The 12,464-nt window shown below is 37.8% G+C and overlaps 1 protein-coding gene across 1 annotated transcript in view; it reads left to right on the forward strand.

The window, feature by feature from the left end:
- Positions 1-356: 356 nt before the first annotated feature.
- LOC6047426 (amyloid-beta-like protein) overlaps positions 357-12,464 on the forward strand; it is a 182,508-nt gene continuing 170,400 nt past the window's right edge. The window contains 2 exon segments of the mRNA XM_038266253.1: positions 357-704; positions 886-1,341. Coding sequence (XP_038122181.1) covers positions 1,273-1,341 — 69 coding nt within the window. The 5' untranslated portion in view covers positions 357-704; positions 886-1,272.

A 12,464-nucleotide genomic window follows, 5' to 3' on the forward strand; every position in this document is an offset into this window, starting at 1 on the left:
CTGTCCATATTACCCCAAACTCCCCTACGGAAAATAATTAAAACAAAAAAACGAACGTTCAAAAAAATGAGGCCAAAATTTCTAAATACTCTATAAAATTTAGATTCATACAAATATTGTTCACCCAACATTCCACCCACTCGCTCGGGGAAATCCTTTTTCCGATCCTTTACTATCATTCTCTTTCTCGCCCCAACTTGGCTTCCCATGCTAACCAAATGCATTCACCCTGTTCCTTTGTGGAACCACCACCAACACTCTCTCTCTCTTATACTTACTCTCCCCGAGAGCATTTCCGTTTCTCAGCAGCCGTAAAGTCCTGGCCACCATTTTACATTTGGCTGGAGCGCTCGCTCCGTGAATTCCTCCGCCAGTTCCGAACTCGTGTTGCATGGAGAAACACATCTAAGCAAGGACGTGTCCTGCCCAAGATCTTTGAAAACGGTCTCCCCCTTAATAATACACGGTTTGTGCGGCTGTGGCTGTGTGTTTTTGCGTGTGCGTGTGTGGGTCTGGGTGTAATTCTTCCTCTGCAGGAGAATTGAGGAGGAGAGAAGGGGAGGGGTCGCGGTCATTCTTAAAGTGACGGAACACGGTGAATCATAACCTGCGACGACGGACGACACGAGGATTTGGGTCCGCGGACTTCCTGCGAAACTTGGAGGTGTCCGGGAAAACCCGGTTCCCGTGGCGGTTGTGTTTGTGTGAGTGTGACTGTGAGTAAGGGATTTTCCGATTCGTCCGAAGTCTGTGGAAGAGTCGGCGGAACAAGTCGAAGAAAATTCCTCGCCCAAGGATACACAACACACACGGATTGAGAATCGGGATAAAATCGATTTGTAATGTGATTATTCAGTGTTTCCATTCTTTCGCCTTTTACTGCAGTAATGTTGCTTCGTCCATTGCTGATGTATTGTTGAATCGATTCTTGGCTCTGGTGACATTCCAGAGTGCGGACTGTCCGGATACATAAATTCTCTGTAACTCTGTAGCGAGTTCAAAGTATTGAAGTTGCGGTGTATGGCGAAATAAGTTGAAACAGAGTGCGCCGAGGAAAAACAGAGTCTCGTGAAAATCGATTTCACGGATCAAGAAGTTCGAATAGAGAAGCAAAAAAATAAAAGTTGTTTTTACAGCAGAAGCAGCACCGACGACGACGAGTTAGTGAGTTGTAGTGAAGTGACACGGAGTGTGAGTTCCGGGGTTAGAGAGTGTGTCCTGGTTCAGGAGGTGCTCAGGATACAGTGTGAGCGGATTATAAAGTATTTCGAAATGTTGTCACGGTGGCCAGCAGCGTTCGTGATCTTCGTCGTGACGTGGAGTTCGACGCACCAAGCTCAGGCAAGGATAATCTCTGCTTTCCTCTATAACGATATGCCATTAAGTTTAGACACAAAACTGCGTCGTGAATTTATTTGCATACGATTACCGAACTCCTCCCAAAAAAAAGCTATGAATCATCACACTGTCCCAAGCGTAAATTTCCACTTGACATTTCGCAACCAAAACGCGTTGGCCGCGTATCCTTCAAAACAAATGCTTAGAACGAAGAATATTGATCCATCTGCCTGGCCGTCATCGCATTTGTCTGCGATGGGAAACGTCAAAACAGCGCACACCAACAACAAGCCCGTTGTTTATGTGCCACACGTATAGAACATTCCAACCCACACGAAAAACGGTGGAACAGAGTAGAACATCCCAAAAACGGTTTCCATCCACCACCACCACCCACTAGACCCACCCTGGCCAGGACCAAATGTCTCTGTTACGACGACGTTGAATAAACCCCGCAAGGGTTGGGAACACAACCAACACAGTCAGTTATGCTTCCACCACCCCAACCCACCCTGCTTGCCTGCGGCACACTTGGAGCCACGCTGCGTCACGATGGCTTAACAAGGCAGGGGTGGCCAGCGTGAGGTGCTGTAGTGTGGGGAAGGTTCATTTTTTGATAGTTTCGTGTGTCTTGAAATTACTGAGATGTTTTTATTTCGAATAAAAACGAAAAAAAAGCTATATTTACAATGTAGCTAATGTAACTTTTGGAAAAGTGTCATGATTTACACATAATTACTTGCTTAGGAAGGTTTATTATATGTACTGCACATAAATGAATGAACGACTTCTATCTATCTTCACCAAAATAGAGAATGTTTCCCAAGTAGTAGAGAATTTTCCAAGGCATCTTTTGAAACTTGAATATCGCTTGAATTGTTTTTAGTTTTTGCTGTAGAATTAATTCTAATGATTAAACCTAATCAATTATCAACAGTTTTGTAAATTTTCACACAACCACATTAGGGCAGATCTAAGAGGAAAGGAGCACGTACTGGTAGTGGATGGTATTGTGCATATGAATTCAAAGAAAGATTTTTTAATCTATTTTAAAAAATTTGAATTAATGGACACGCATCGGTTCAAACGTATAAGTGCTGAATTTTCTTAAAATGGCATTAGGGTATTCTGAATCCGGGCTTACTCGGGGCTACGATAACATAACAGGTGCATTAGGGTTTTATAGTAGCATCTTGATTGCTTAAAAGTTTAATTTGGGCATTCACCGCAACCAATAAGCAAGAGCTAATTAATAGGTTCTAACAGAGTTTAACAGAGTTTTATGGACATAAAACCTTGTGACAATAAAAGCTAAATGGCTTTCAATAAGGTTTGGTGAATGTTTTAAGAGAGTCTTGAAAACCCAAAAGCAATGTCATGCCAAACGGTTTAATCGCATGCTTCTTTAAAACCAAGGGTGTTTTAGCTGTCAAGTGCCATTAGGCATACGAAAAGCATACTTAAAACCACAAGCTCCTGAAAAAGCTTTTAACACGGCCAATTAGTAGTGCATAAATATGGATCTAAACGCGTGTTCTGATTGAATGTGATTGACCGCCATCTTAGAGAACTGAGAAATTTGATTTTAATTTGACTAAAACACTCATTTATGATGAATTTCTGATATAGTTAATATTGCGATAGATGTTTAAAAATAATTTGAACATTTTTTACAAAGAATTGCAGAATAATATTTTCAAACATTAAAAACCTTAAATATTTATTATTTATCATCATCATTTTTGCAAACCATCTCCATCTTTTTTTTATTTCATAACCATCTCCATCTTATCATTTGGCAAGACAAAGACTTATTTTTTGCCAAAATAAAACTTTTTTCGCATAAGACGTTTGAAGACGTATAAAATGTCACTTTTCCTTAACTCCTGAATAGGTTTTAACTAAGGTTTTATCAAAGTCTGGGGAGGCTGTTACGACTTAGTGGTTTCAATGTGAGTTTTGGCTGATAGGTTTTATAGCGGTTGTGATAGCTTTGATAAAGCCTAAAATGTTGCTAGGGAGAGCTCACGGGTATCAATTTATAGTCGTAAAATCAAATTGGTAATTGAAAAGTACTTTACAGAAATATTGATAGCATGCTTTTTATTGAAGTTTCAGCCTCTAAACAATTTTTTTTTTCGTTAATACGATACTTTTCAAGCTATAAAATTTGGTTTTTAAAGATCCGAAAATTTCCAATCAATTAGTTTCTAAGACTTTAAAAATGACCGATTCTTCGGCTCCTTAAAAAAAAAAATTTTTGTTCGCGTTGTAACTGTACCGGCACAAAATATAACAATGTTTTTAAATATTTGCAAAGTTAAGTATGACTGTTCCGAACTAATGCTTCTCTGCCGTTTTACGGCGATATGATGTATACGCCATTTTGGACATTTTCAATTTTATTGCACAGTCTGATAAAGAATCTTAAAAGCTACCTCCTGACGAAAGATTTTTTCAAAAAATTGCTCTGGGGCCCATTTTATTAAGCAAACAAACTATGATGTATACGCCAATTTTACTCATCATGATGTATGTATACATTGAGAATTGATAGAAGTCAAATTCAATACTGTTTGAATGTTGATTTGAGGTTTTGGGACTAAATCAAGACTGGGCAATATTTTATTACATTATTTCGATTTGATTCTTAAGGGGACGTCCATTAGGCGTCATCCATAAAGTACGTCACGTTCAGAGGGAAGAGGGGGTTTTGAGCAAGCGTGACGTTGTGTGTTAAAAGCATAGGGGAAATCGTGACAAAGGGGGGTGGAGTAAATTTTGGCTGATTTTAATGTGACGTACTTAATGGATGACACCTTATCCACATCCACGTAGACACTTTTTTGAAAATTCTAGACCCACCCACCTCTCTTGCGGACAATTGTTCATGCAAAAAATGTGTTTATGGAGCGTAGACAATCGCCAAGGGAGCGTTATTTTATTACGTAACGCAAAAAATCGGATTTTAGACCCCCGCCCCTCGTAACAAAATTTCCATACAAATTTTAAAAATTTTGTATGGAGCGTAACACGGCCTCCGAATCCCCCCCCTCCCCCAAACTGCGTTACGTAATAAAAGAACGCTCCCTAATACCCTCCCCCCTTAAAGTATCCACGTGGACAATGCATTACGGGATCCGCACAGCTATCAAAATAACTGGCACAAATAATAAAGCCAGCTTTGATCGAGCAATGTATACATACACCATTGGGCAGAAAAAGTAGTGATTTTTTATTGCTATTTTTTCGGCCAAATGATGTGTGTGGTTTAAAATCGTAGAGAATAGGAAAAAACAAGAAATTTTGTAGGGGCCACATTTTTATTGTACTTTTTAACAGTTTCTACAGAGCAGACCTTAAATTAATCATTTTAAATAGAAAAAATGAACAAAAACAGAAAATCGTGTCTACGGCAAAATCACCTCAATGGCGTATACATCATATCGCCGTAAAACGGCAGTTCTCTACACATTGTCACACATTGTCAACTTGAAAAAATAATAACCATGCTCTTTGAAGTGAACGAAATGGTTGAAATTTTAGTTTTTGCCAGTCATTTCTTTGTGTGATGAAAACTTAATTTGGTCAAATTTTTTGGTGACTGAGGTGAGAAATGCATAACAAACATATTGAAATTATTTAAACTTAATAAAAATTTTATGTTTCATTTGAAAAATCGTAATGAAAATTGAATACAGTGAAAAATCTACACTAAATTTTTCACTGTTTTGTTTGTTGAGATACAACCTCCGGAAGAAAAGTAATCAGGAAAAAATGATTTTCATCACCAAAATAACGTCAAATTTTTGAGTGACGATAATTCAGGAACAATGCAGATCGTGATATTTCCGACCTTTTGAATTAAAGTTTGTATAAAAAATGTAAATCAATTTGAACTTGAACCCTATAAACCTTCCAGGACTTTCTCAAAACTTTCTCTGCCAAAATTTTGAAACACTTCATTAAAGCTTAGAATTTTCAATTGAGACTTGTTTTTGATAAAGATGTGATAAAGATGCCTTTCCTCAGTGAGGAATGAACATGACGAGATTTTATTTTTTCTGCTTGTTCGTTTCATCGTCTGTTTTGCATTCTATCAAATATATCGAATTGCACCAAAAATCACTGCACTTGTTTGCCCTTTAATAACGGTACCGTCAACAGGGGAGATATGCGTAGGGACAGCAGCTTGAAGGCTTAAAATTTGGCAACAGTTGTACTAATTTTAGCGTTGTGTCTGGGATAACATTAACCAATCGAACACATCAAAATATTATGCAAAAGCAGTTGTCCCAATTAACCCCTGTTGTCGGTACACTAAGCAAAGTTACAAAACAAATCGCTGGAAGCTCTGCCTCGTCAGCAGGAGTTGAAGCACACTTGTTTTATTTAGTTTTGACTTGAAGGATTTTATTTCCCTTTGTGCGCTCCGGTGCTGTTTCTCACCGTCGTAGCGGCCAATTCTATCCGCGAAGTAAGTTCTCTCTCCCAACAGCAGTTTCGTTTCTGTATAAGTGTGGGAAAAGCCCCAACAGAGGAAAAATCGATATCGACGTTATCTTTGTGTTTGATACCTTTTATTCGTGCTACACACGAGTAGGAAAACATAAAGCTGAACGAGGCTCGTGTGTGAGAGAGAGAGAGAATGAAAATGAGAGAGAGGGAGAGAGCAAAAGGCCAAAGGAAAAACAAATTACACACTTACACACCGCCACCGCGTCAGATGGGAGGAAAAACACACCCACCCATACTAACGAGAAGGGCAAACCACAGACAAAGAGACATGGCGCGGCGCAGCGGTGTGATTTTGACACCTTTGGCAGCTGCTGAAAACTACACTCTCCCCTCTGACTCACACACACGCCGACTCACTTCCGGTTTTTGGTCGGAAGGTCGGTCGGTTCGCGGTCGAAGTGGGTGGTTGGGGAAGGGGGTCTCTTTTAATATTCTGCATGACTCATAATAATCCGAGAAGGCGAGGAGAAAGCGGCAAAAGATAAAATGATAATAGTGAAAAATAAACGGAAGGGAATACCTTGCCCGGAGCCCACAGACGGCAGTGTTGGCAGAATTTTGCACTCTGATCGTTGCGGGGTGGTTTGGTGGTGCCTAGTTTTTTTGTCACCCTGGCCAAGGCAGCACAGCTCACATTTTAGCATTATGTAATGGTAACGGTCACCATTACGATGATTACATGAGCCCACTATAAAGTCAGTAGATTTGAAAATACGAATTGATTTCAGAGCAAATGCTCTGATTTCGTTAATTAACTTAGCAATAAAAAAGACCATCCCTAGTTTAAATCAAAAATTAATAAACTAGCATTGAATGGATTTAAAGTAAGTAAAATATTCCAATTCTGGTCTTTATATATTTTTTTTTTGTGGAATTTGTAAGCATTATATGCTTTATAAACTGTGTCCTAAGAAAAAACCGGGACCGTGGTGTAGGGTTAAGCGTGGTTGCCTCTCACCCAATCGGCTTGGGTTTGATCCCAGGTTCAAAACCGTCAAAAATCTTAAAAAGGCTATAACTAAGTCAAAATTCAATTTATTTTCAAAATTCAAATAGCAAAATTTTCAAACTCGAATAAAAAAGTGTTCCATCCAGATATCAACTCGGTTCGACCTGCAGCTTGTAGGGGACATCTGGGACTAACATCTGAGACTGAGAACGCTTTGGGTTACGCAGTTTAACATATTAAATAGACACTTTTACTTTAAGTGATTTTTTTGATTGTAAATTTTTGCTCGGGAGACCCCTTAGATCCCATTTTCTGGTGATAATTTTACCATATTCGTGTTCTTGATACAATTTCACAATAGAAACATGCATAAAAATGTTTATTTTGATCCATTTGAGCCCTTTAAAAAATGAAAGTTAAAAAAAATTAAGAAGCTGCTTTTTTCTGGTGTCACCTGGTATCGTAGGAAACGAACTTGATTTTCAATAAATGTGAATCGAAGATTTTTTTAACTTTAATTTTTTAAAGGGCTAAAATGGATGAAAATATAAATTTTTATGCATGTTTCTATTGTGAAATTGTCTCAGGAACACGAATATGATAAAATAACCACCAGCAAATGGGATCTAAGGGGTATCCCGAGAAAAATTTACAATAAAAAAAATCACTTAAAGTAAAAGTAACTATTTAATATGTTAAACTGCGTAACCCAAAGCGTTCTCAGTCTCCGATGTCCCTTACAAGCTGCAGGTCGAACCGAGTTGATATCTGGATGGAACACTTTTTTATTTGAGTTTAAAAATTATGCTATTTTTTCACTAAAATGCCAATAACTCTCTTTAGATTTAACCAATTGGGATGCTTCTTCCTGCATTTTGTTGCATTTTGTAAGCTCTTTCAGATGCATTTTGAATATGGGTAATTCTCTACCAACTCACACGAAATCGGGAAAAGTTGCCCCGACCCCTCTTCGATTTGCGTGAAACTTTGCCCTAAGGGGTAACTTTTGTCCCTGATCATGAAACCGAGGTCCGTTTTTTTGATATCTCGTGACGGAGGGGCGGTACGACCCCTTCCATTTTTGAACATGCGAAAAAAGAGGTGTTTTTCAATAATTTGCAGCCTGAAACGGTGATGAGATAGAAATTTGGTGTCAAAGGGACTTTTATGTAAAATTAGACGCCCGATTTGATGGCGTACTCAGAATTCCGAAAAAACGTATTTTACATCGAAAAAAACACTAAAAAAGTTTTAAAAATTCTCCCATTTTCCGTTACTCGACTGTAAAAAATTTTGGAACATGTCATTTTATGGGAAATTTAATGTACTATTCGATTCTACATTGACCCAGGAGGGTCATTTTTTCATTTAGAACAAAATTTTTCATTTTAAAATTTCGTGTTTTTTCTAACTTTGCAGGGTTATTTTTTAGAGTGTAACAATGTTCTACAAAGTTGTAGAGCAGACAATTACAAAAATTTTGATGTATAGACATAAGGGGTTTGCTTATAAACATCACGAGTTATCGCGATTTTACGAAAAAAAGTTTTGAAAAAGTTGGTCGTCATCGATCATGGCCGTTCATGGTCACCCGCGACAGACACGGACGACGAAACAAAGAGAAACGCCAAAAGTAACTTTTTCAAAACTTTTTTTCGTAAAATCGCGATAACTCGTGATGTTTATAAGCAAACCCCTTATGTCTATACATCAAAATTTTTGTAATTGTCTGCTCTACAACTTTGTAGAACATTGTTACACTCTAAAAAATAACCCTGCAAAGTTAGAAAAAACACGAAATTTTAAAATGAAAAATTTTGTTCTAAATGAAAAAATGACCCTCCTGGGTCAATGTAGAATCGAATAGTACATTAAATTTCCCATAAAATGACATGTTCCAAAATTTTTTACAGTCGAGTAACGGAAAATGGGAGAATTTTTAAAACTTTTTTAGTGTTTTTTTTCGATGAAAAATACGTTTTTTCGGAATTCTGAGTACGCCATCAAATCGGGCGTCTAATTTTACATAAAAGTCCCTTTGACACCAAATTTCTATCTCATCACCGTTTCAGGCTGCAAATTATTGAAAAACACCTCTTTTTTCGCATGTTCAAAAATGGAAGGGGTCGTACCGCCCCTCCGTCACGAGATATCAAAAAACAGACCTCGGATTCGTGATCAGGGACAAAAGTTACCCCTTAGGACAAAGTTTCACGCAAATCGAAGAGGGGTCGGGGCAACTGCTGTGTGAGTTGGCGGAGAATTACCCACATTGAAAATAAATTGAATCCTATGTTATAGCCTTTTTAAGATTTTTGACGGTTTTGAACCTTCAAACTTTGTGTCCCGATTAGCCCCACTTCCCGTTGACCTAGAGTGCTCATATTTTGGCCAGATGCTAGTTTTATATGTACAAACAACCCCTGAAAGGCAGATTGGTGAGGTCGATGCGAGATGGGTATGCTTTGATCGTGGACTCGCTCTTAAGTCAAATGTTCGTGTATTTTGTCAATTAACCGTTTGAATCAAACAATTTTTTTAAAAATATTACTTTTCAGCATTTATTTTGAAAAGTGTTACTATTCGATTTTGTTATTTTTTGGTATAGAAAAGTAGGCTTACAGAAAAAGTAAGTAGTTTCACGACAGAATTGCATTTTTTTTTCACCGTGTTTATGAGCTAAAATGTCGAAAAATGACAGAAATCTCACTGGAACATGATCATTTCCAGTTCGAAAAACCGAGAATCCTAAATTAAATTTTAAATTATAATATTTGTAGCAAAAATTTTCTAAGCCACGCAATCAAAAAATTAAATAAAAATGTAAATTGATGGTGTAATAATACAGAAATTTCCAATGCAAACAACAAGAGCTAAGGGAGATTTGATGTTTTCAACCCTCTTCTCCTCTTGTAACAAAATTTCCACATTTTTTTGTATGGATTGTAACACGTAACACGTTGTATGGAGCGTAACACGTAGTACGTTATAAAAAAAAACTCTCCGTAAGGACGGACCATAATTTGAACTGGAATTGTATTTTTTCCCATAAGGGTTCCCATAAGGGTTTATGCACGTTAGGGCGGTCAAGAAAACATTTTTTCAATAATTTTTTTTCAAAAACACAGAAAAAGTAAGAAGTTTCACAACGGAATTGCAAAAAGTACTTGTGCAATTTTCATTTTCATTTTTCTCAATTTCCTGTCTTTTTGGATCGTTTGGAATTTTTTCCGTTAGGGAAAATGATATCTGTTTCTTAATTAGAAATATGGAGTTTCAATAAACCAATTTTCCAGTTTTTGCTTTCTGGGTGTTTTTGAAACCGCTTTGAGTCAGGGGTATAAACAAATACCCCAAAAGCAAATACTGAAAATTTGGTTTATTGAACCTGTTCAAAAAAAAAAAAAAACTCCAGAAATGTTCTAACTTTAAGTGTTATTAAAACCGAATTCACAAATATCATAGAGGCATTTTCAGTAAATGAGCCCATCCATAAACCAAACGGATACTTTTTTTAAGTTTCAGACAACCGTCTATCCACATTTTTAAGCGAAGATGGCGTTACAAACGGTGCACGCAGTGGTACCAAAATTACAAAAAAAAGTGTTCCATGACATGACAGCCACACTGTTTTTTAAATGTTGGTGCCACTGCGCTATTTTGACATTTTGCATGTAAACCATTCGTAACGCCATCTTTGCTTAAAAACCTGGATATCTTTCTGTATGAAGCGTGGGTTTTTTTTTAAATTATTTTTTTGAGAAAATGTGCTAAGCGAAAGTAGTTGAACAATTTTGTGGAGCTACTTTTTAATATACCTGAGTGTGCAAAATGATTTCGCAGCATAAATGTTCCCCCATTTTGCAAACACGAAATGTCATTGCATTTTTCACAAACTCACACGACAACGCAGAAAACATTAAAAGAGAGAAAAATTCTAAATTGTAATCATGCATTTCCACTATCTCCTGGCACTCTGGATTATGAACCAACCGACGGATCTGTGCCCAAAGCTTAGAGCCGCAGAAGGAACGTGATTTCGTGGCTTCACTTTCTTCTGTTTTCTCTCCTGTCACGACGACGACCGAGTGTCAAATGAAAATGTGACTGCCCTCGACGCTGCCACCGTCGTCGTCGTCGTCGCCGCAGCCGTCGCCAAGAGAGCACGATAATTTATTCAAGCGCAGAAAATGGAAAAGTGATGTCACGATAATCTGCAGAGAGTGACTAATAGTGTTTTTGTTGCCCCTGCAATGAGCAGATTTTTTTGTTGGTTTGGATTAAGTTTCTTCTGTTTTTTTCTTTTCCTGCACTGATTGAAAGTGTGAAGCGTGAAATTAGAATCAATTTATTTTGCATATCGTTAGTGTAAGAAGGGGTCTGGCAATGCTTTGAGTAAATTAGACAAGATATGTATTTGCTTGCTTATGGAGTTGAAAAACAGAATGCGAATGCAAATTATGGTCTGGAAGTTGCAGTCTGTAAAATATCTTCAATATTTTTGGATATTTTGAATTTTTAATCGCTTCGCTAGGAGACGGTGATTTTAGCGGATTACAGACTGAATTTCGTCAAAACTTTAAAATATTTGTTTCAAAAAAAAACTTTTTTTAACGATTTAATTTTAGGTGAAATCTATTCATAGAAATATTTTGACCGTTCGAAATATCTAAACTAAAATTGCTCCATTTTCATCTTGAAAAGCAATTTTATCATCACTAACGCTTCATAAGGTGATCATGAAGACATGACGTAGAATGAAGTTAGTGTCTCTATCCCTCTTGCCACTTTTATTGGCAATATTCATATTACACGCATGTCGCGGGCAAACAAAATCATAAACGCTCGCTGTACACGTGGAGTGTGTGTTGTCACATCAAAGGAGTTGAAGAACATGGCTCGTGGCTGATGGGAAATTGCCTCTTGAATGTGTGGGGTTTCAAATTGGGGAGGGGGAAGGGGTTCTGCTTAGGTGTCAGGTTTCATTCTGAAAACGAATTTTTCAACTATAACTTTTACTTGAATTATTTTAATTAAATATCCCCGTCAGCGTTCTGCTAACATGTTTGATAATTAAATGAGGCTGTTAAAAACTACCATAACTTCCAAGCCGACAAACACAAATTGCCTACCCTTAACCTAGTTAAACGGATGAAAAGCCCGATGAAAGCAATTGGATTGGCCAGATAAAAAAGGGCGATGGGATTACATAACATCCAACAGTCACAGTCACCGTTTGTCAGCTGGCCGGACGAGGCGAGGGGGGAGTGGGGATGAGTGTCTATCATATGCTTTTTCCTGTTACGTTGTCGGATGAAAGTACCCGGCCAATCAAGTGACGGAGTGTCCCTTTTTTGCCCCGTAAACCGTATTTATCGCATCACCATCTTTCCTCCTTCCACCAACCGATGACGACGGCTGAGAGGTTGCCAATTGCGTAAATGTTAGAGGGCAATAGGGTGATCTGTTTGATGCTTTCTACGGTGCGCTACTAGTACATTTGAAACAAGAAAGTTTTTTGTAACTTTCAAATTCAAAATTTATGAAACAAATAAACCATATTCTAAACCACCCTAACGCCATATGTTTGCATGCCGAGAAAAAGTGTTATCCGGAAGGGGAGCTTCAAAGAGTGAAACATGGATGCTGGAGAGATAAA

Source organism: Culex quinquefasciatus, chromosome 3, assembly GCF_015732765.1.
Source record: "Culex quinquefasciatus strain JHB chromosome 3, VPISU_Cqui_1.0_pri_paternal, whole genome shotgun sequence".
Classification (NCBI taxonomy): domain Eukaryota; kingdom Metazoa; phylum Arthropoda; class Insecta; order Diptera; family Culicidae; genus Culex; species Culex quinquefasciatus.